Genomic DNA, 23,106 nt, shown 5'->3' with positions numbered 1-23,106 from the left:
TCATGGTGAGTGCTCCCATGAGGCGAGGCTGGACCTGCTTCTCGGTGATGATACGGAAACCCTGCCTCCGGGTTTGAAGCAGCTGCCTGGGAGCAGGAGAGGCAGGCTGTGATCAAAGGGTCAGCATGGCAGCAGAACCAACCTGAGTGCCAGCAGCAGGCGAGACGGGCAAGTGATGTTCAAAACCGCACATGTCAGGCCCTGGCATTGATGTCTATCCAGAAAACACCCTGCATGGATGTGAGAGAGAACAAAAGGAAAGAGGCCAGCGAGATGCTTCACGGGAGCCCAGGTCAGCAGATGTGACATGGAAGCCTTAGCCTCACCATATCTCAGGTCTGCACAACAGTCCAATGTCCCATCCCCTCACTGAACAGCAAAAGATCCTGTAGCCAGGGAGGTCATAGAACTGGGCACCTTCAAGGTGTCAGGCAAGTGCCCAACATCCTGTCCCTCTTCCTACCACAGCCTGAGTATGTGGGACCAGGCAGGTACCATTGGCTGACCCTGGTGTGCCCTCTCACACCTAGGCATAGGTGCTCATTTTTTAGGACAGCCCCACAAGTAGGCAACCTGGGGCTTTGGTCAAACTATTTACATTTTCATCACATTAATTTACTTATTTATTGTGAGGCTTATGTGCGTGCTACAGAATGAAGAGTCCGTTGCCGGAATCATCTCTCTCCTTCCACCATGTGGGCTCCAGAGATTTGTCGTAAGGCTTGGTGTAAGAGCCTTTCCCAGTGAGCCACCTCACTCATTGGCCCTCATCAAACTGTTAAAAGGATGTGACGATGGCCTTTCTGTTGTCCGTGAGCCTGGGACCCTCTGGAGTACTTCTTGGTCTAGGGTTGCCTGCATTCTGTGGAAAGTAAGGATGGAGCCACAGAGAAGAGAGTAGAGGAAGTGACTGGAAAGAGTGGACCCAGATGCAATCACCGCTGTAAAACAAATGGTCCCAGATCTCTGTAGCTTTCCCAAATGCTTTTCTCTTTCTTCTAAAGGCCTGATGTGGGTCTTTCTAGAGGCTCAGGATCCACGATCCTTCCACCGAGGGCTGTCCCCTCCGAAAGGTCCTTTCCAGGTAGACAGAGTCCCATTCCTCCCCTCCCCCCCCTCCTTGGTTCCACACCATTCCATTGGTGAGAATTGGCCATGTGGCATCACCTAAACACAAAGGGTGCTGGGAAATGTAGTCTCAGACCAGATAGGCAGCAAGCCCAGGGAACCTGAGTCTTGAGCGGCCAGCCAGCCAGCCACCTCCATGAATGGCTCACACGCAGATCTGTAAACTGGTCCACTCACTGATCTTTTTCATTTATATAAATTTTAAAATATATTAAATTTTCTCTCTTTGCTGTTGGCTAGGTTTTTTAAATTAGTTCTTTGAGAATCCCATATGTGTTTTGATTATAGGCAGCCCCCAATCCACTCTCCTCCCCTACCAGCCCAACTTTGTGTACTCTTTTTTTTTTTATCCATCAAGTCCAGCTTGTGCTGACCATTTATTCTTGGGTGTGTTTCCTTCCACTAGAGCATGGTCCACTTGCCAGTACCTACACTCTTAGAGAACACTGCCTCTCCTCTCCCAGAATCCATCCATTTCCAATAGCGCCTCAGCCAGCGGTGGAACTCCTTGCCCACTTCCCCTCTCTGTACTGGGATTTGTTCTGGTTTGAGCTTGCATGGGATTTGTGTATGTTATCACAATCACTGTGAGAATGTGTGTGTGTGTTCAGGGGTGTTGTGTATGTGTACACATGCCTTTGGAGGCCGAGGCCCACATCTAGTGTCTTCCTTCCTCTCCTTCCATCTTGTTCTTTGAGACAGGGTCCCTTGCTGAATCCTGAGGCTGGCGAATGTGCTCCTGTCTGCATGTCCCCAGTCCTGGGTGACAGCTGCATGTTGCCAGACTCTCGTGCTTCTGCAGCAGACACTTTCCCAGCTGAGCCATCTTGCTGGCCCCCCAAAATTTGAGATTTTAAACCAGCAAATGTTGAGTCTCTTGTTACACATGTTTTTATTTTGCTGAAGCATGCATGGGCAGCCTGTATATGGTAGTTCTATAGAACTTGTCCATATTGGGCTTCATGGGCTAAGTTAATGACAATGACTGACCAGGTCTCTTCCTCAAGAGGGCACCAGATCTCATTACAGATGGTGGTGAGCCACCACATGGTTGCTGAGAATTGAACTCAGGACCTTTAGAAGAGCAAGCAGTGCTCTTAACCACTGAGCCAGTCCCTTGTTACACAATACCTAGTGCTAATATTGAGACAAGGCCTCGCTCCAGGCGACTCCCCAGAGCCTGCAGATGTGGGCTGGATGGATGAAAGCAGAGACCTGCGTTAGTTACTCTCTGTAGCTGGAAAGAAACACACAGTCAGTGCAGCTTACAGAAGGAAAGCTTCCGTGGGTTTGCGGTTCCCAAGGGTAAGCGTCATCCCACAGATGTACATGGCAGCAGGAATCTAAGAGCCCACATCTCAGTTGGGAAACGGAAGTGGGGAGAGACCATACGATCTCACAGTCCACCCTGATGACTGCTTTCTCCAGCAAGGCCACACAACTTAAGCCTCCCCCAAACAGTGTCACCAGCTGGGGACCAAGTGTTCAAACACATGATCCTATGTTTTTATCTGTGTGTGTTGATGTGTGACTATGCATTGATGTGTATTTTTGTGTGATGATATGTGTGTGTTGATGTGTGTTTGTGTCTGTGTGTGCTGATGTGTGTGTTAATGTTTGTATCTCTGTGTGTTGATATGTGTGTTGGTGTGTGAGTATGCATTGATGTTTTATTTGTGTGTGGTAATGTGTGTGTTGGTGTCTGTGTGTGTTGATGTATGTGTGATGTGTATGTGTTGATGTGTTTGTGTGTGTTGATGTGTGTGTATTGATGTGTGTTGATATGTGTATTGATGTTTGAGTCTGTGTGTTGATGTGTGTGTCTATGTGTTGATGTTTGTGTCTGTGTGTGCTGATGTGTCTGTGCGTGTTTGTGTTGATGTGTGCTGGTGCAGGGGTAGGCACACCTACGAATGTGTTAGCCAAATGTCAACTGCAGACTCCTTCCTCAGGACCATCTATCTCCTTTTTGGAAAATCTCTTGCTGTGACCTGGGACTCCCCAGTTGGGTAAAGGCTGGTCAAGGAGGGGCAGGGATCTGTCTTCCTCTGCCTCCCCAACACTGGGACAAGAAGAGTCACCAGCCGGGCGGTGGTGGCGCGCGCCTTTAATCCCAGCACTCTGGCGGCAGAGGCAGGCGGATCTCTGTGAGTTCGAGGCCAGCCTGGACTACAAGAGCTAGTTCCAGGACAGGAACCAAAAGCTACGGAGAAACCCTGTCTCAAAAAATTAAAAAAAAAAAGAAGAGTCACCATGCTCAGTTTTCTGACATGTGTTCTGGGAATGGAACTGAGGTCCTCAAGTTTGCACGCCAAGCACTTTCCTGCCTTGAAGCCCTTCATCTCCCCAGCCTCAGTTTGTTTTTTATGAAGTCAGTGTAATGGGCCCATTGTAAAGACTAAACTGATAACTGCCTGTGAGCTGTCACGGGCAAAGATTATTGAGCAATTTGCCGATTGTGTGGGGACTGAGACAGAAAATAAGAGTTCACCCAGCTGCTAGAAACTGGAGCCCTGCCCTTGTCTCCTAAAGTGACAGGATTCTGGTCAGGCAGTGTGGCCTGCCTCTGACTTCTCTTAGCCAGGCTTGCTTTCTTTCCAACTCTCTGGACCTTGGTAGGAAGAAGACAGAGAAAGCCCAGGCTGTGTCCCCACAGCCACTGGACCACTAGCCCCGCCTGCAGGAGGAAGACCGTCGGGGAAATCCCTCCTGGCTGCCTTTGACAGCACTGTCCCGGCAAATGGCTCCATTCCCTCTGGTTTTTCTAACACAAACCATCATAGACAGGTCTTGGAGTGGGGGGAGAAGAGAATGATTTGTGTGGCGTGTAAAACACAAAGCTCTGAGTGTGGCCTCCCAGCACTCACGCTTCTAAATGAGAAGCCAAGCCGTGGAGGGCGGCTGTCGCAGTGGAGGGCGGCTGTCATCCTTGTCTCGTTAGCTCCCTCTGACCTGGCACCCACAACTCCACAGGTGTCGGAGAGATGGCCACCTAAGACCCAGGTCCAACTTCCAACCTCTGCACCTTCATCAGCTCTCACCTCCACAAATCAGAGGAGTTACACCACACACCCAATGGGAACCTTCTAGAAGTGGCAGGCCATGGTTATTAAATCTGGGAGCCGAAGACTTAGATTCCAAGTGTGGCCCTGTGTCGGCTGTGACTGTTTGACTCCCTGTGGTGGTTTGAGTAAGAGTGGCCCCATAGATTCATAGATTTGAATGCTTGGTCACCAGGAAAAGGTATTATTTGAAAGGATTGGGAGGCATGGCCCTTTTGGAGGAAGCATGTCACTGGAGGTGGGCTTTGAGGCCTCAGAAGTCCATGCCAACCCCAGAGGCTCTGTCTTCCCACTGCCTAGCGGCTGTAGAACTCTTGGCTCCTTCTCCAGCACCGTGTCTGCCTGTGTGCCACCATGTCCCGCCATGATGATAACGCTCTAATCCTCTGAAACTGTAAGCCAGCCCCAATGAAATGCTTTCCTTATTTTAGAGTTGCTGTGGTCATGTCTCTTCACAGCAATAGAACAGTGACTGTGACATTCCCCATAGCTGGAAGGAGTCTTTGGGATGAGCTGGCTCAGCTTCCAGCCTCTGACTCCTCTGAGCCCTCCCCAGCATCTCTGGAAACTGAACGCCCAGGTTTCTGTTTGAGTATCTCCCAGAATGAGAAATTTACTCCCCTACGCTGGGAGGAAGGCATCCATCACATGCAGGGCAATTCCACAAACTGTAAAACTTTCTGTAATTTCAAGTTCAAATTTATTTTCAAGGATGGGGATGTGGTTGGGTTAGTTGTGCATGTCCCTAGCAAGCAGTATCTCTAAAACCAGGCCCTGGAATTCCAGCACTAGGGAGATAAAGGAGGCAAAAGGACCAGAAGTTCAAGGCCATCCTCAGCTTTAAAGGCATTTGATGCCAACGTGGACTACAGGAGATGCTGCTTCAAACAAAAGAACACTTTGAAGAAACCTCTGTGCAAAGACAGGGTTATCATTTGTTTGCCATCCCCAGCTGGCGACCGGAGGTGACATCAACTCCCAGATCTTCCTCTGTGGAATGGAGGTGATGTCACCTACCTCTCAAGGGGCTCCAGAGCGAGTCACTGAGCACAGTGCTGACTATGACAGACATCCAGTAGTGTTTGCTGGCCTGGTAGCTACAAACACCAATGGTTTCCTGTTCCTACCACCTTGTCACTACGTGAATTTGGCGTGGGCCTGTGATTTGCAGCCCAAGGGAGAGTACCCTGGACAGAATGAAAGGAGAAAGCAAGCTGAGCATCAGCAGCCACCTTTCTGCCTGCTGACTGAGGATGACCGCCTCACGTCTCTGCTGCCACACCCCCGCCATGGCCGCTGACTGTGCCCTCAAAACTGAGAGCCAAATTTCCATAGTTGCTTTTGCCAGGTGACTAGCCTAGTCCAATCCTGATGTGGTGTGACCCTGACACAAAGTCAGGACCCCTAGAACAATGGGAAGACCAAAAAGAGTAGTGACATTCATGGTCTACCACCGTTCAGAGGCCTCACAGAGATCTCCTGAGCAACAACGATCTCTTCAACTGTGGCTTCGAGAAGAACTGGATACCCATAGGTTTCAAAAACAATCAAAACTAGTTAGACTTTTACCTTACACCATAAAAAAATATTAACTTGAAATGGACCATCACCCCCAAATCTGAAGCCGAAACTGTAAATCTTTCGGGAGAAAAAAACAAACGCAGTCTTCCTAACCTTGGGTTGGACAAAGATGTGAGTGACAACATGATTGATGGAAAGAAAATATCGATAAATTTGACTTCATCAAAATTCAAACCTTTTCCGCTTTAGGGGACATTGCTGGGGAGCTGCAGTGACAAGCCACAGGCTGGGAGAGAGTCGTTGTAAATGATACGCTTGGTGATAGGCTTGTGTACTGGATACATAAAACTCACATGACCTGGCAAGACAAGCCATCGGCTGAAGGGTTGGGAAAGACAGTTCACTAGAAAGATGCTACGAGGATGAGCACAGAAAACACAAGAAAATGCTCAGAGCTGCCAGCTAGAGGCTCTGCTCAGAGACAGACACTGCCCTGGGATCAGGATGCAAGGGAGCTGGAGTCTTTGGACTCTGGGGATGGAAACTGGAAACGGTGGGCAGTGTGATACAGAGAGGCAAGACCCAGGAAGCCTGCTCCAGGAAACCCGCTCAAGAGGAATGAAAATGTGGCCTTGTGAAAATAGCCATGTATGCATACACATACACATCACTGGACATGGACCCAATCTGGAAACACCTGAAAAGCCATCAACAAACAAACAGTGAACCAATGTGGTTCGTCCATACAGTGGAGTGCCCCTAGAACAGAAAAGGAATAGCCGCTTGGTTCACAGAGCAAGTGAACCTTGAAAACACGCTGCTGGGTGGATGAACCCAGGGGATGCAGTACACATTCTATGATTTCTATGAGTCACGAAAATTGGAGAAAGGCATAATCGCGCTTGCCTGATGGTGGGTGGGATGCTAAGTAAAACTGGGCACAAGGAAATTTAGGGGATGATGAAATGATCTGAAATCGAACTGTAGGTGGGGGTGAGATGGCTAGGTGGGTAAAGCTACTTGCCACCAAGGCTGATGACCTGAGTTCAATTCCCAGCTCTCACCCGGTGGACGACGGGAATCCAGTCCCGCAAGTTGTCCTCTGACCCCCACACGCGGATTAAATAAGTACGATGTAATTAAGTTTTTAAACTGTCCTGCAGAGTTGCTGGATAATCCTGTGTCTTAAAGCCATGAGAACCATCTTGCCATGAAAACCACCAAGGCATGTTTCATCTGGTAAAGGGCTTGTTACACAAGCCAGATGGCCTAAGTTTGCTCTCCGAAAGCCGGGTAAAAGGCCAGATTGGGGGGTGCACATCTGTACTCCTGACGGCACTTTCAAAATGAGATGGCAGGCAGACAGAGGAGGGCCCAGAGGCTTGGGGGCTAGGTAGATGGGAGTATGGACAGCCGAACGGAGGTGAGAGCCCCTCCCTCGATGTCATAGGAGAGCCCCAACTACCAAAAACGGTCTTCTGACCTCCATACATGCCTCCTTCGCTATCACACAGAATCAAATGAAAACAAACCAGAACCCTACAAGGCTCGGGCAAGACATGGTGCCCTCTAAGTCGGTCTCTCATTCTCCTCCGACTACCATGTCACCAGCCCTGTGTGGCCAGGAAGCCTCGCTGGCCAATGAGGGAATGAGGTGCTACACTAGCCGTGTGGAGATCTCCCAGGCCCAGCCGAGCTCTCAGGTCATGACAGACGGCAGCTGACGTCTTGACTGAGACACTTTATGATGCACTGAATCACCCAGATAAACAGCTCCTGGGTCCCCCAGCCTCAGGAACAGCATGCACTAATACTGATCTGTTCCTTCAAGCTGTTCCTTTTAGGGTCATTTGCTCCACAGCCATGGCTAACCAATGCATATTATCTACCTGACAGTGATCCTCAAGGTCAACGTTTTAAGTAGATATCTGAGTCCCCATTTAGAGGTGCAGAGACCAAGGCCTGAGGCCCTGGTCAAGGAACTGAAAGCTATTGGGAGCAACACTGGGCCTTACACTCAGCCAGCCTGACTCTGGAACTACGTCCTTCTATGCCGCTTGGCACCTGAACCACGGACTGTGGGAGACAACAAGGAGGGAGACAAGTTGGCCCTCAGTATGCAGGAACTTCTAATCTGATAGAGGAACTAGGGCAGCAGAGCCATATAGGGAGATCTCTCTCTCCCTCTCTCTCCTCTCTCATGCACACGCATGCACACACACACACACACACACACCCCACACACACACTCGTAGTTTTCCCTTCAGCTCCACAGCTGTCAAAGCCTTTCTGTTTGGTCTGCTGTGAGCCCAGGTGGGGGTTCATGCCGCCATCTGCAGCAGAGAGCGGCGAAATTGGACAGTAATGTGTTGTCGTTCAAACGCTTCGGCTGGAGCCAGGGTGAATTATGACGCCGTCCCACTTTATCCCGCGGAGCATCTTTCATAAGAGTCATGTCTCTGAAGCACTTTGTGGAAGGAAATGGTAAATAATCGCCCAAGGGAACCAAGTGGGAGATGAAAGGCTTGAGACTGGAAGGGGAGGGGGAGGAAGTAGCTGGCTACGCTAGTGTGACACGAGGGAGGAGGGGTGAGCAGAGTGTCGGGCTGGAGTGTTGGGGGTCTATATGCTTCTGGTACCTTCCGGGAGAGAAGCCACAGCGTCGCCATCACCCCGACTGGATCTCTCCACAGGAGACTGAGCCATTGGTGAGGGATCCCAGGGCCCCTTCCATTCAGTTGGGTCCCTGGATGAGCAACCCTGACTCGGTCATCTATGTTTTCTCTGTTCCGGGCTCTCAAGGGTCCCTATATTCATTCTTCTAACACCCAAGTTCAAGGGCCAGGGTACATGAGCCAAGGTCACCAGTGAAGTAAGTCAGCTCAGTTTCCCTCGGCAGAGCATGGAGGGTCTAAGAATTAAACTAACTGAACTGTCAGCGAAGACATTACTAGAATTGTTGACACAGATCTCCTGAGTGGTAGGGGGTGGATAGGTGGGTGTGTGGGTGGGTGGGCGAGTGCATGGGTGGATAGATGGATGGGTTGGGGATGGATGGATGGATGGATGGATGGATGGATGGATGGATGGATGGATGAATTAGATGGGGTGTAGACAGATTAACGAATGGATAGGCCATTAATGAACGAATAATGTGAGCTCCAGGTGAGATAGACCAGACTAAGGCATAGAATCAATTTCAATTTTAAAAACAGCAGGGGCCGAACCCTTACAATGAAACAAAAACTGTGCTTTTAGTAGCACTATGTCCTTGTGTAGAAAACGATCAGCATCAGGGCCACCATTCCCCACCACACCTCTGCCGTGAAGGAAGCAGTGATATCCAGACAACGGATAATGATGGGCTCCGCTGAAAATGCCAGCTGGCTGCGTGCAGTAGCATATGACTCTAACTCCTGCAGCGGAGACTATGGCTGGAGAATAACGAATCTGGGGCTAGCCTTGGCTACATATTGAGTTATAGGCAAGTGTGAGATACATAGCAATATCAGAGAGGCTGGGGGGGAGGGATGGGGAAAGAAAGGGTGGAAGGAAGAGGAGGAGGAGGGAGGGAGGGAAAGGGAGGGAAGGAGAGGGGGAAGGGATGGGAGAAGAAAGAGAGGGAGGAAGAGGAGGAGGAGGGAAGGGAAGGAAGGGAGGGAAGGAGAGGGGGAAGGGATGGGGAAGAAAGGGAGGGGGAAGAGGAGGAGGATGGAAGGAGGGAGGAGAAGGAAGGGAGGGAAGGAGAGGGAAAGGGAATGGGGAAGAAAGGGAGGGAGGGAGAAGAGGAGGAGTGAGGGAGAGGAAGGGAGGGAGGGAAGGAGAGAAGGAGGAAAGGACGGGGGAAGGGAAGGAGGGGGAAGAAATAGGAAGGGGAGGAAGGAGGGGGAGGGATGGGGAAGGGAGAGAAGGAGGGAGAAGAGGAGGAAGAAGAGGAGAAAAAAGGAGAAATGGAAGTCAGCCATTTGACAAGTGACTGAATAGGTCATCCGGTCAGAACAATACAACAGAAGAACATAATCTCATTGGTAGAGACAGATTTCTTTTTGTGCCCTCAATTTCTCTATTTCTAACATCTGACATACAGCAGGTGCCCAATGAATGTCTGTTAATAGATTTGTTTATTCCAAAGGCTCAGAGAGGCTGAGTCACCTGCTCAGAGTCATATGACTAGCAAGTGGTAAAATCTGAATTTGAACTCAAGTCTGAATGTCCAAAGCCCACTCCACCTCCCGCCTCTCATCTGAACCATTCAGGAAAACATCCTGTTTTCCCATCTCTCTTAGGGATGGTGACTTCCCGGTCAGTCCTGCAGATCACTTGCCTTGGACGATACTCGGTCTAAGTTCAGAGTCAAGATGGTTTCTTGTTTTCCCAATTCCTTGTTCTGCATCAGACTCTCCCACACCTTTGGAGATGAGTGCATAGCAGAAACAAATATATCTGAACTATGAGAAGGGGTTTGCTGAGCTGACTCACAGGGCTTGGGAGAACTGGTGTTTAAATCTCGGGTCACTTGTATGTCAGTGTTTAAACACAGCCATTATTAACAAAGTTTATTAATTTCCCAAGAAAAAAACTAACACTAAGAACAAAGATGGTAAACTCACAAAACCCACCATCGAGAACCTGAGTCTTCCTGGGCACTCTACAGTTTGTCTGTCCAGCACTCCATAATGGCGTCTTCTGGCACCCTCGCCCAAGCCTGTGGGTAAGGATGTCGCCTTGGTGAACTGGTATCAGCCACCATGGGGGCATTTACATCAGGGAAAAAGGCAAATGCTGGAAGCCAGGACTTGCTTCAGGGATCCCTCCAGGGAGCACACCATTGTCACCCTGGGGATCGGCAGGTTATAGGCTGTTGATGCTACAGGATAGGATCACTAATCAGAGAACATGACTGTAAGCTTCTCCATTGTGGGCTCAGTTGGTAGAGTGCTCGCCTATAATCCTAGTGCTACAGATCTGAGTCTCAGAGGACTCCCGCTGGAGATCTCGGGCTCTTGTGTTCCGGAGCAGAGAACCAGACAAGAGACGAGTGCTTAAAAATAGAGTCGGCGAGATGGCTCTGCGGATAAAGGTGTTCGGGGCGGAGTCTGATGACCCAAGTTTGATCCTCAGAACCCACGTGAGAGAGAACTGACTGCTGCAAGTTGTTCTCAGAGCTCCCTGTGTGCTACGGCGTGTGCATGACACCCCCACATGCACTGCTATAAGTAAGTCAGTAAGTAATTCTATCTTTTACAAATGAAATAGAAGGAGAAATTAAGACGGTTCTTTATATGCTCCTGAGAATCAGAGTGGGCTATGGAACTGAGGAAAGAGCGGGGAGACTGCTGGGCTGTGAGCCCCTGACTGTTCATGGACATTACTTGCCTCTGGTGTGTTTTGTCAGTTTTCTGGAGCATGCTCTTGTTTTTTTCTATGAAACCCAGGTGGGAAAGGCTCCAAATCTTCCCGTGCAAGCTGGATTCTTTCCTGTGTCAGTCTGCGCCCCTGCCAGTCCCTAGGTTCCCCCCCCCACCGTGCTGGTTTCAATCCTCAGCAGCTCATAAACCAGGATGGTGGCACACGTCTGGAATCGTGGCACTTGGAAGGTGGAGGCAGAAGGATCAAAAGATTATTCCGGGATAGATAGCAGCTTTGAGGCCAGCCCGGGCTACATTAAACCATGTCTCACATAATCAAAATAAAACAGATAAATAAAAAACCTTCCAGCCAGTAGAGAACTACAGCAGCCATTCTGCATTCCGGTCATCCCACCGGACATCACATTGCAGAGCACAGTGCTGCTTTTGGGCCCTGAAACTCTACAGTGATGCTGCCCCTTGTGGGACAGGGACTTGGCATGCCTCCCCTTTGGGGTCTGGTGCCTGTTCCTCTCAGCAGAACTTCTATGACTAGACTCTGCTCAGGCCTACATGGGCCAGAGTAGGTCTCCTGTCTGTAATGAGCAGTTGGTACAATGCCTACTGTCGAATCCAGGGCCCTTGCTGGGATGAAGTGGCTTTAACCACATCCTGCTGTCTACACCGCCCACTCTTGAATCTGAATTCACTATCTCTACATGACAGTGGGTAGAACGGATGCCCTGCAATACAAGAAACAAAAGCACAGGATGCCAGCCCCAGAGAACAGTCTGTCCCCAGCCAATGTTCTCATCAGTGCCCTCGCCCACACAGGAGGGCTCTCATCTACTCTGAACTCCCTCTTCATTTGAACTTCCTGTTAGCTGAGTTTATCCAGATGCTATGCGTGGTCGTTTGAATCTAATTAGCCCCCATAAGCTCATAGGGAGTGGCACTATTAGGAGGTGTGGCTTTGGTGGAGTGGATGTGGCCTTGTTGAAGGAAGTGTCTCACTGTGCAGGTGGGCTTTGAGGTTTCCTATGCTCAGGATACCGCCCAGTGTCTCATTCAACTTCCTGCTGCCTGTCAGATGTAGGACTCTCAGCTACTCCTTCAGTACCACCATGTCTACCTGCACATTGCCATGCTCCCCACCAAGTTGATAACTGACTGAACCTCTGAACTGTAAGCCACACACTAATTGAATGTTTTTATTATAAGAGTTGCCTTGGTCATGGTATCTCTTCACAGCAATAGACACCTTAACTAAGACACCATGTATACTGCCAGACACTTGATAGGCAATCCCATTTAACCCTTCAGCTAGTTCAGAAATAGATGGTATTAACTCCTTGGAGAGGAGGAAGTCTCCCCTGAGCCAAAAGGAGCAGTGGGTGGAAGAGTAGACGGGTGAGGGTTAGCATGAAATATTGATGGGAGAACAAGTGGAAGAGATGGAAGCAGGAGATTAGTGTATGGATGGGGATGGGTGGATGGGTGGGTGATAAGTAGATATGAGTGATGGGTAGGAGAAAAGGTAATGAGTAAATGAGTGGTGGGTGAATGGATGAAGGATGGGTAGACCAGTGATGAGTGGATGATGGGTAGATCAGTGATGAGTGGATGAATGTATGGATGATGGATGATGGATGGAGGATGGGTAGACCAGTGATGAGTGGATGGATGGATGATGGATGGAGGATGGGTAGATGGAGGATGAGTGGATGGATGGATGATGGATGGAGGATGGATGGATGATGGGTAGATGGGGGATGAGTGGATGGATGGATGGTAGGTGATGAGTGGGTAGATGGATGGATGATGAGTAGATGGAAGATGAGAGGACAGATGGTAAGTGATGAATAGCAGAAAGGGTATGAGTGGTGATTGATGGCTAGGCAGGTAACAGGTGTTGGGAACTGGTTGATGATAAGTGATGGGTTGGTTGGTAATAAGTCATGGGTGGGTAATGGTCAGTGATGAAGAACTGGGTCATGGGTGATGGTTAGATGGTAGATGGATGATAGGTGAATAATGATGGTATGGTTGTTGATAGATGGTGGATGGGCAGTTGTTAGTGTTGGGTGAATGGATAAAACAACGCTTGCAGTTGGGGGAGGGGGAGGTGATGAGTGATTGGCAGATGCTATAGCTGATGGTCAGATGGATGGTGGATAGGTGACGAGTGGGTGGGTAGATGAATGTTGTGTGATGATTTGTGATGGGTGATGGATGAGTGTGTGGTGGGAAGGTGATGGATGGGTGACGGGCAGATGGGTGGCTGACTGCTCTGTGATGGGTGGGTGGGTGACAAGTGGTGGCCGGTGGGTAAATAGATAGCTCATGGCTGAGTCATTGGTTAAGGGTGGATGAACAACAGTCTTGATTTATATGTGGCGGGTGATGGGTGCATGGATAACACTTGATAGTGGATGAGAAAAAGCGATGGGGAGCATGTGGGCAGATGGTGTGGAGTCACTTGTGAGGGAGGAAATGAGAGTGAAAGAGTAAACAAACGGGAGAAGGTGAGTGAAGAAACACTAGGCAGATGGCTTCATACGAAGGCAGCGAGCATGGATGCTCCTAAGTGGATGCCCTAAGTAATAGGATTGGTGGGTGAGAAAAGGTGGGAGGGGGGCTGTGCAAGGCTGAAGAGGCCCTGCAGACACTGGAAGGCTAACACTTAGGGAGGTGGATGCTGCACAGCGGCCATGGGAGGGAAGGGGGGAGTGGAGGGCAGGCGTGTGAGACAATGGATGGGTGTGTGGGTGAAGATGTTTCAGAGTGGATGAACATGAGAAGCCGTGGTGTTGGGACAACAAGAAAGAGGGGACCATAGAAGAAAGAGTCATGAGGGGACTGCCAAGGGGGAGGCATAGGCCATGTCTCCTGCAGAGGCACAGCATAAAGTCCCCAGGTCAAAAGAGAAACCCTTCTACAGTGCCCAAGGAACTGGCAGAACCAGGGCTTCCTGAGTGACTTGAGCACCAGTGGCCAACACAAGCCTCGGGTGGCCTCAGAGGAGTCGGTGCTACAGAGCAGGGCAGTGCCTGGGCCTCCCTCAGCTCTTCCTGCTCCTGCCACCTGTGGAAGCAGCCGCTTGGCAGAGTTGGCAGCGGTGGAGCAGCGGGACCCATGGCCATGACCTTCTCTGTTCCTGTATGTAATTACTGTCATCCCAGATAATCACTTGGAAATCACCGTGTCATTATGAACCTTCGTGCTATTTCACCCATTTGTCTGTGAGGGGCCAGTCCGCAGAGCTGAGCTTGAGGCTTAGCGGGATTGCGCTCTCTCTTCCCCCTTCCCTCTCCCTCCATCCTTCCCTCCCTCCCTCTTTCTCTCTCCCATGTGTACTTATTCTACCATGCACCTTGTTTTCTGTGCCCCTTTTGGTCACTGCTCTTGTCAACAGAGCCCAAAAAGTAGGACACACAGGTTCTTTAGTGCCATGGACTCTGGTCCCATAGTGAGCAGGATACTCCTTTGCTCTCAGGTTCTGGGGTGAGCATAGGTGGGAGAAGGGATCTGAAGTCAAGGACAAAGGGGAGGAAATCAAAGTCAGGCCCAGGAAGGACATCAGTGTAGACTGCACACTGGATGGTGGTGGAGACCCTGGCCAGGTTCCTCCTCATGGCCTGCAGAACTGGCCAGTCTAGAGCACTCCAAAGCACAGAGCCAAGGCTGATGGACAGAAGAATGAGCTGGACCTGCAAGGTTCTCTGGGACCCAAAGGGTAGCACCTGTCAGCCAGAATGCCTCATCAGAGGGGCCAGTCTCAGGTCTATAGGAGGAAAATAAGGACAAGTTTGCCCGAGGAAGACATTCTTCCTGGGTCTGGCCTCTAGCTCATGAGCAGTGGCATTTTTCTGGGAGGGACAGACCCACCCTGCCCTGCCTGTGGCATCCTCCTGGACCCTCCTGCCCAGCACACTGCTTGCCTCATGACAACCTTACATCTGTCTCCTGGCTGCTTGGCAGAGCAGCTGAGGAGAGTGACTCCACCTCTGTGTGTCCTGGTTCCATCATCTCAGAGTAGGGATATAATTATATACTCCCCTGGGGTGTCGGGGAGGACTCCGTGTGGTGGCACTCAGGCTTGGCAGTGGCATGAAAGCCTTCACCCAATCAATAATATCAGCACCAGGGCACCAGGTGACTCCCCTACCTGCCAGCTGTTACCCCTGAGACTTCTCTCCTGCTGCACTGGAGCTTGGGGTCACTGGCTCTCCAAACTCCCACTGGTTTCTGTCTGACTCCCCTTGTAGCACAATCAACACTGTATATTGGGTGGGGGATGGGCATTCTAACTGACCAGAGGGAGAGTCAGGAGGTCCAGGTAGAGATCAAAACCAGAGAAGCCACCGAGGGAGGTGACAGCATTGTCTAACCTGGAAGACACTCCCACAGCTGGACTCTGCCCAGAGGCTACACTCCGAGACCCAGAGCATCATAGGCTGTTTCTCTCTCTAAGCTCTCCTGTTCCCCTCTCTCCGGGCTGGCAGTGAATACTCGGTCACTGCCCCTCTAATGGGGTTCAATTAGAGATGCCACGATAACTAAAGGGGGGCTAAAAATCTGAGGGTAAAGATCCAAGGAGTAAGAAGTCTACTCACAACAGGTTCTGTCTAGCCATGTCTCTCTATTCTTCTCTCTTCAATCCAGCATTTCTCATGGTTCCTTCTTGTTCTCCCTTGTTCTACACCAGCCATAGGTCTACATTATTCCACACTGTTCTTAGTTCTACCCATTACAAATGTTCATATATATATATATATATATATATATATATATATATATCCTTATAATTCCTCAGCCCTAGCAGATTCCAAGGCTAGAATTCTTTTACCCCATAGGAAATCAGATAAGGGTTTACACACACACACACACACACACACATCTGTGGGTGTTGTGGGTCTCTGGGTTACAATTAATTATCCCTTCTGCTGTCCTTCAGAGTAAAACACAAGCCTTAAATTTCCTGAACTAAGATCATCAGTAAACTGAGGTGAAGTTGAGAGTGAGGAGCTGGGAATCTTTTCAGTGAGGAAAAACCAGAGCAGCAGCTTGGGCAGGTAGTGGTTCCATGTCCTTGGAGATCTGTGACTATCTTAGAGAGAATGGTCCTCTTGCCTGGACTCTAAGCACCGACCAGATGCCTGCTGATAAAGATAATTGAAGGAAGGCAGATCTGTGTTTACCTAGGGGAGAGGAACAAGGCCTGACCAGTGGGAAACTGTATTCATGAAACAGTTCTGAGCTGTGGGAATTAATTCCCAAATATGTATCAGAAAGGGAAGTCAGCTACAGCGAAAAATCTACAGCAAAGGATAGCCACTTTATTCACAAGGCAATAACGTCAAAAAGCCTGGCTCTTTGGTTTAGCCTTTACCAGATCCCTTGGTTCTGGTAAATCACCTGTGAAAAGATGGCTGAGCAATTACTGTATAACGTTGTGCTTGTGGCACCCCTCACCCGACACACGTTTGTCTGAATCACCGGGCTACACTGGAGGGGTAGATGCAGCAGTCACAGTGTTTGGGACTGGGGAGAACAGAGCCACTCAAACATTAATTTGTTCACTACAAACTGGAGCCTCCAGGGCTCCCCTCAACCTCCCTCCCCCATCTCATCCAGTCCAGGCAGTGGGCACCTGCTTGCTCTTGGGCCAACCCTGGCTCCTGGCAGCTTGACTCTGCTCTCCAGGACAGATATAACAAGAACATATGAGACCCTCAGTGGCTGAGGCATCTCCAGGGGAACTGAGGGTGATGGTGCCAAGATATGGTCTGGGGTTTGGCTCTTCTGCAAGAATCAGCTAGCTTCAAACCTACCCAAGCTCAGTTAGTCTAGAACCTACCAAGATCTGGATGGCCATAGCCAAGCACTCTCAACTATGAAACCTGTACTTGTGAGTAGCTGGGCTCAGAGAAGCAAAGGAAACATAGCCAAGGTTACACAGCTTGCTAGACAGGGATTCTAACTCAAGTCCCTGCGACTGCAGATGAACTTTTCCATTGTGCCATGCTGCCTGTCACTTCTGGTCTCTGCTTGGTGACGTGGCCTCTCTTAGTGTTTCAAGCAGAGCTTTCTACTTCACCACAAGAATTGGAAGTCCCAAGGACCAGGTTCCTTAGGGTTGAGGTTGAAACTGTCTCCTCCATCAGAGTAGGAATTCCCTGTGCCTCCTCCATCAGACTAGAAGTTCCCTGTGTCTCCCCCAACAGATGGGAGTTCCCTGTGTCACCTCCATCAAACTGGAAGTTCCCTGTGTCTCTTCCATCAGACTAGGAGTTACCTGTGTGTCTCCTCCATCAGATAAAAGTTCCTTGTTTCTCCTCCATCAGATGGGAGTTCCCTGTGCCTCTCCCATCAGACTAGGAGTTCCCTGCACCTCCTCCATCAGATGGGAGTTCCCTGTGTCTCCTCCATCAGACTAGGAGTTCTCTGTGCCTCCTCCATCAGACTGGAATTTTTTACTCCTGTGCTGTCTTGCCTTCCTTATTGTCCCTCCATCTGTCAGCAATATCCTTGCTGGGTTCTTTCTCCTGGCCTATGGTCCTACCACTGTCCTTTCCCCCAGTCCCCTCCCAGGGCTCTGTCTCTTCCTGGCAGATGGCAAATCCAGGATACCAGGAGCAACAAGAAGGGACAGAGAGACAGAGGAACAGAGGGACAACTCAGCTGACCCCTCCCATTGTGAGATGGTACCCACACCTACACCAGGCCTTGGACAGAGTAGAGAGGACTCCTGTATCTTGTCCATCCATAAAATTACCAAGTCTTTGCTCTTCATGGGTCATAACCTCAGATTTCAAGTTCTCCCCAGATCTCCATCACCAGTGTCCCAGGATCTCCGTCTGTGACACGCCTCCCTCCCTACCTGGAAGGTGGCCACTGGGAGTGGGTAATGCTGTGTCCACATTGAATCCCCACCAGCTAGGACACCAGCATCCTCACCCTAAGGCTGGGCACTGCAGACAGACTCGGCAGAGTCCAGGGCCTGTCTCCATCCTCTGCCTGCTCTTTCTGGGGCTTTGGAGTCAGACATATTTAGATTCCAATCCCACTCCTGGTATTTATGAAAACACAACCGTTTGTGACCCCTGACCCACAGCCATGCTTCCAGAATCGATCCTCGAATGGAAAAGCACCATTACCCAAGGGACCTTCACGCCACGGCAGCTGTCGAGGTATTGTAAGAGCAGAAACCTTGAAATCGCTGAAGCGTGCATCAAAGGGGGATGGACTGAATATGCAGGGTGCCAAGCCACTGAAACCAGAGAGTCATTAACGGGACAACCTCACATTGGTCTAGTTGATCTGAAATGTCCAGAATAAAGAGTGTACCAGGTACTGTGTAGGAGGAGCTTTCAAGGAGTGGGGAAGCTGTCTAGGTGCGGCAGCCCCCCACATCTTCCTCAGGGGTCCCATGATGTGAGCACATGTCCTTGTCATCCATAGGTGTGATTGGCTCTTGGTTATCTGTGAGAGGGGACAGTGTGAGGACAGGCAATAAATGCAAAGAAGGAATGATGGCATTTTAGACTGCAATGTTGTTTAAGTTGCTCCCGTGAGCAAAGACACGGTACCGTGAAAAACTCATCTCTGGCGGGGATGTGGCTCAGTGGATAGAGTGACTGCCAGGCATGCCCAGGTCCTGGTTTCCAACCCCAACCTGCAGTACACAGGGCATGGTGGTACACATCTCTAATCCAAGCACCCCAGAAATGGAGACAGGAGAATCCAAAGTCCAAGGTCATCCTCCACTCCAGGAGGCTTTGTCTTAAAAGATACATAAATAAAAATGATTAAAAAGATAAAACTCCCATCTCAGCATGAGCCTCAGTGTCTCCACACAGCCTCATTGTGAGGACTGAGCCAGAGTAGTTACCATGGGAGCATGGGAAGGAGAGAGAGGAGGGAATCTTCACCTGGCAACTGACACTAACTAACCCTGTCAACCAGGCTCTTCCTGCACACAACCACTAAGACCACCCACCCTTACCTTCCCCAACAACTGGAGAATGTTGATTGCCTTCTGTTGATCTGTATTTTGAGCAACCTTCACAAATGTCCCCTTTGCTCTGAGCCATGTTGGTCCCTCCTGGGGAAAATCTAGTGTCTCCCCGGTCTCCTGGAAGGTCCAGCAATGCCACCAGGCCAGCCTGGGCAGAGCTTCTTTGGAGCCACTAGAAGGTGAGTGGGTGTGGCCAAGCTCCTGGGTATTTATTATGCAAAGGCTGGGAACTCTGGCCTGCCAAGCTCACCTTCAGTCAGTGTCTGAAGAGGACCAAGAGTTCGGAAGCCACCTGCAAATACAGCTTGAGCAACTTTTGCCCCTTTGGAATTGGGGTTAAAGTTTCCCTTCTGAGAGGGAAAGATTTGCTGGATTCGAACAGGAGAAGGAAGAGGAGCAGCGATGGGAGGAGGGAAGGAAGGAGGCGGGGAGGAAGGAGAGGAGGACGATGAAAGGAGGAGAAAAGAAAAAAGTGAAAGGGGAGGGAGGAGGAGGGGAATGGAGGAAGACAGAAAGAAAGAGGGGAGAAAAGGAGGAGGTAGAGGAGATGGGGCAAACGCTGGAGGAGACTGGGGAGAGGGAGGAGGGAGGAGAGGAAGATGCAAAGGATGGGAGCAATTAGAGGGAAGGGGAGAAGAGGTGTGGGAAGGGAAAGACCCAAGAAAGAAGATAAAGAAGAGGGAAGGGGAGAGAGGAAGTGGAGGGAGGGGAAGGAGCTGGAAGGGGAGGAGGAAGATGAAAGGGGCGGGAGAAAAGAGAAAGAAGATGAAGGAGAAGGAGGGAAAAGGGGGAAGAAAATGGAGGGGGAGAAAAAATGAGATAAAGGAGGGAGAGGGAGAAGATACAGGAGAGGAGGGAATGGAGGAAGAAGAAAAAAGGTGGCAGAAGGGAGAAAGAGGGAGAGCAACGGGAGGAGGGACTGGAGAAGTGGGGAGGAGGGACTGGAGAGGTGGGGGAGGAGGGACTGGAGAGATGGGGGAGGAGGGATTGGAGAGGTGGGGGGAACTCTCCTCCAGTGTTGTTCCAGAGAGACAGACACAAAACATCCTAATTCCTGGCACCTTGAGGAGGAGCTGACTTGCCCAGAGCTGGCCTGAACCCTGTCATCTGCAGAGGCTCCTGGGACACTGGCTGCCAACAGGTACATGCACTGCCTGCAGGTGTAGGGCTACCATGAACCTGCCCACCCCCACCATGAGAATGGAGGGAAGTCCACGTCTGCCCGGACTGAGCTTACGCTGACATGACTGAGCTCTGCTGGAATTCTGTGAGATTACATTTCTTGCCCTCGGGCAGAAAGGGAGTTGGAGACAGAAATTCAACTCCTGAGTAGCAAAATGAAGTCACAATGCTTGACACACCAGAGTACGCGGTGGAAACGCTCATGCTGACTGAATCCAAAGACCCCAGATGAGAAAATAATAAAAAGAGTCTGTGGGGGGTCGGAGTGGCCTGGACACCACCCTCAAAGCCTCCCACTGCAGCTCTTCCAGGATACCCAGCTAGACACAGGGTAGGGGGATGTGGGTACCACTGTTCCACCCCCACCCGCCCACTACTGGATGTCTTCTTCTCCCCGGGATTCTGCGCTCTGGTTAGGGCTGGAGACGCCGCATCCACAAAGAGCCCTGCAAATCTCCAAGACCTTGAACAGAGGCACTGGACCTCAGCAGAGGGCTTCCCAGTCTGAGCACTGTGGGGCTCGGAGCAGGGTCACTCTTTGTGGTGGTAGTGGGGGCATACGGTACCTTGTAAGGTTTAGCAGCCTCCCCGGCCTCGACTCACCAAATGTCACTACGTCTTACTCCTAATGGTGGAGCACAAGAATGTCTCCAGCACTATCAATTCCTCCTAAGGCTCTGCTCCAAGGCTGCCCTGCCTTCACACTGTTATCTGAAGGCTCTCTGGGCACAGCTCTGTCACATGGGTGGCTGCTCTCTGCCAGCACTGGTGAGGGTGTGCCTACCTGACCCGGGCATCTGTTATGATAGTTAATCTTGCCAGCTTGGCAAACTTTTAGAGTCAATATGGAAATGCACCAGGGGGCATGCCTGAGAAGGACTTTCTAGATGAGGCTAAGATGGGAAAATCCACCCTGAATGTGGGCAGCACCATCCCCATGGGCTGGGATTCAGGACTGAATAAGAGAAAGCTGAGGCTCCTCCTGCTCCTCCTGGTTGGAGCGCAGTGTCCGGAGCGGGCTGGGGGGAGCGGACCGAGAGTGGGGTTCAGTACCTTTTCCTCTGTCCCCGGCCGGAGCCCGGAGCCCCCTCCCCTTCCTTCCCACCCCCTCCCCTCCCCAGCCCTCCCCTCCCCCTTGTCCCGGGATCACTCCGTCGCACCCACCATGATGGAAGACGACGGACAGCCCCGGACTCTATACGTAGGTAACCTCTCCAGAGATGTGACAGAAGTCCTTATACTCCAGTTATTCAGTCAGATCGGACCCTGTAAAAGCTGTAAAATGATAACAGAGCATACAAGCAATGATCCATATTGCTTTGTGGAATTTTATGAACACAGAGATGCAGCTGCTGCATTAGCTGCTATGAATGGCAGAAAAATTTTGGGAAAGGAGGTCAAAGTAAACTGGGCAACAACACCAAGTAGCCAGAAAAAAGATACTTCCAATCACTTCCATGTGTTTGTTGGGGATTTGAGTCCAGAAATTACAACAGAAGATATCAAATCAGCATTTGCCCCCTTTGGTAAAATATCGGATGCCCGGGTAGTTAAAGACATGGCAACCGGAAAGTCCAAAGGCTATGGTTTTGTATCTTTTTATAACAAACTGGATGCAGAAAATGCAATTGTGCACATGGGGGGCCAGTGGTTGGGAGGTCGACAAATCAGAACCAATTGGGCCACACGTAAACCACCTGCCCCTAAAAGTACACAGGAAACTAACACTAAGCAGTTGAGATTTGAAGATGTAGTAAACCAGTCAAGTCCAAAAAATTGTACTGTGTACTGTGGAGGAATTGCTTCTGGGCTAACAGATCAGCTTATGAGACAAACATTTTCACCATTTGGACAAATTATGGAAATTCGAGTTTTTCCAGAGAAGGGCTATTCATTTGTCAGATTTTCAACTCATGAAAGTGCAGCCCATGCCATTGTCTCTGTTAACGGTACAGTACCAATTGAAGGACATGTGGTTAAATGCTATTGGGGTAAAGAATCTCCTGATATGACTAAAAACTTCCAACAGGTTGACTACAGTCAGTGGGGCCAGTGGAGCCAAGTGTATGGAAACCCACAGCAGTATGGGCAGTATATGGCAAATGGGTGGCAAGTACCTCCCTACGGAGTCTATGGGCATCCATGGAACCAACAAGGATTCGGAGTAGATCAATCACCTTCTGCTGCTTGGATGGGTGGATTTGGTGCTCAGCCTCCTCAAGGACAAGCTCCTCCTCCTGTAATACCTCCTCCAAACCAAGCTGGTTATGGAATGGCCAGTTTCCCAACACAGTGAGCTGGGACTCTAAACACAGTTATAACTCACCATAGGCTGCAATTTCGTATGACACTTTGAAGACATGAAAAGTAAACATCGGAAGTGAGAATATTTATTTTAACAATTGAAATGTTGGAACCCTTAGCACAGCTTTGCCCGGGGAAGGACACGTGTCTTCTAGTTCTGCCTTTTTAAGTTTTTGTTCATGATGGAGATGAACATGATTTTTCTTTGTGTACAAAAACTAAAATAAAGTCAATAAAGACAAAAAAAAAAAAGAGAAAGCTGAGCACAAGCAGTCATCACTCTCTGCTTCCTTACTGGATGCAACAGGACCCGCTGCCTCACATCCCCGCTGCATGACTTCCTGCCACGACGGACTGTGCCCTCAAACTGTGAGCCAGAAGAAGCCTTCCTCCCTTCCACTGCTTTCGTCAGGCATTTTGTTACAGAGACAATGAAATTAACTAATGAATTCATCCTGGGATCCTTACATGGACTGGACTGATGCCAGATGGGGCTGGGCCAATTGTTACAGAGCGATTAGAGGCAGAGGAGACAGAATCA

At 50.1% G+C, this 23,106-nt stretch overlaps 1 protein-coding gene across 1 annotated transcript; it reads left to right on the top strand.

The window, feature by feature from the left end:
- Nucleotides 1–21,337: 21,337 nt before the first annotated feature.
- Nucleotides 21,338–22,807, top strand: LOC126509946 (nucleolysin TIAR-like). Its single transcript, XM_050156179.1, has one exon. It carries the CDS (start codon nucleotides 21,427–21,429, stop codon nucleotides 22,555–22,557), a length of 1,131 nt encoding a protein of 376 aa, XP_050012136.1. The 5' UTR covers nucleotides 21,338–21,426; the 3' UTR covers nucleotides 22,558–22,807.
- Nucleotides 22,808–23,106: the final 299 nt, after the last annotated feature.

The sequence above is a fragment of the Alexandromys fortis genome, unplaced genomic scaffold, assembly GCF_014885135.2.
Source record: "Alexandromys fortis isolate MF-2015 unplaced genomic scaffold, M_Fortis_MF-2015_v1.1 scaffold_26, whole genome shotgun sequence".
NCBI lineage: Eukaryota > Metazoa > Chordata > Mammalia > Rodentia > Cricetidae > Alexandromys > Alexandromys fortis.
Note: the sequence above shows the minus strand (reverse complement) of the source record. Positions and strands in the feature narration are given on the sequence as shown.

What these genes read in the sequence shown, in the direction of transcription:
- LOC126509946 (XM_050156179.1), top strand. Translation starts at nt 21,427, where the DNA reads ATGATGGAAGACGACGGACAGCCCCGGACTCTATACGTAGGTAACCTC.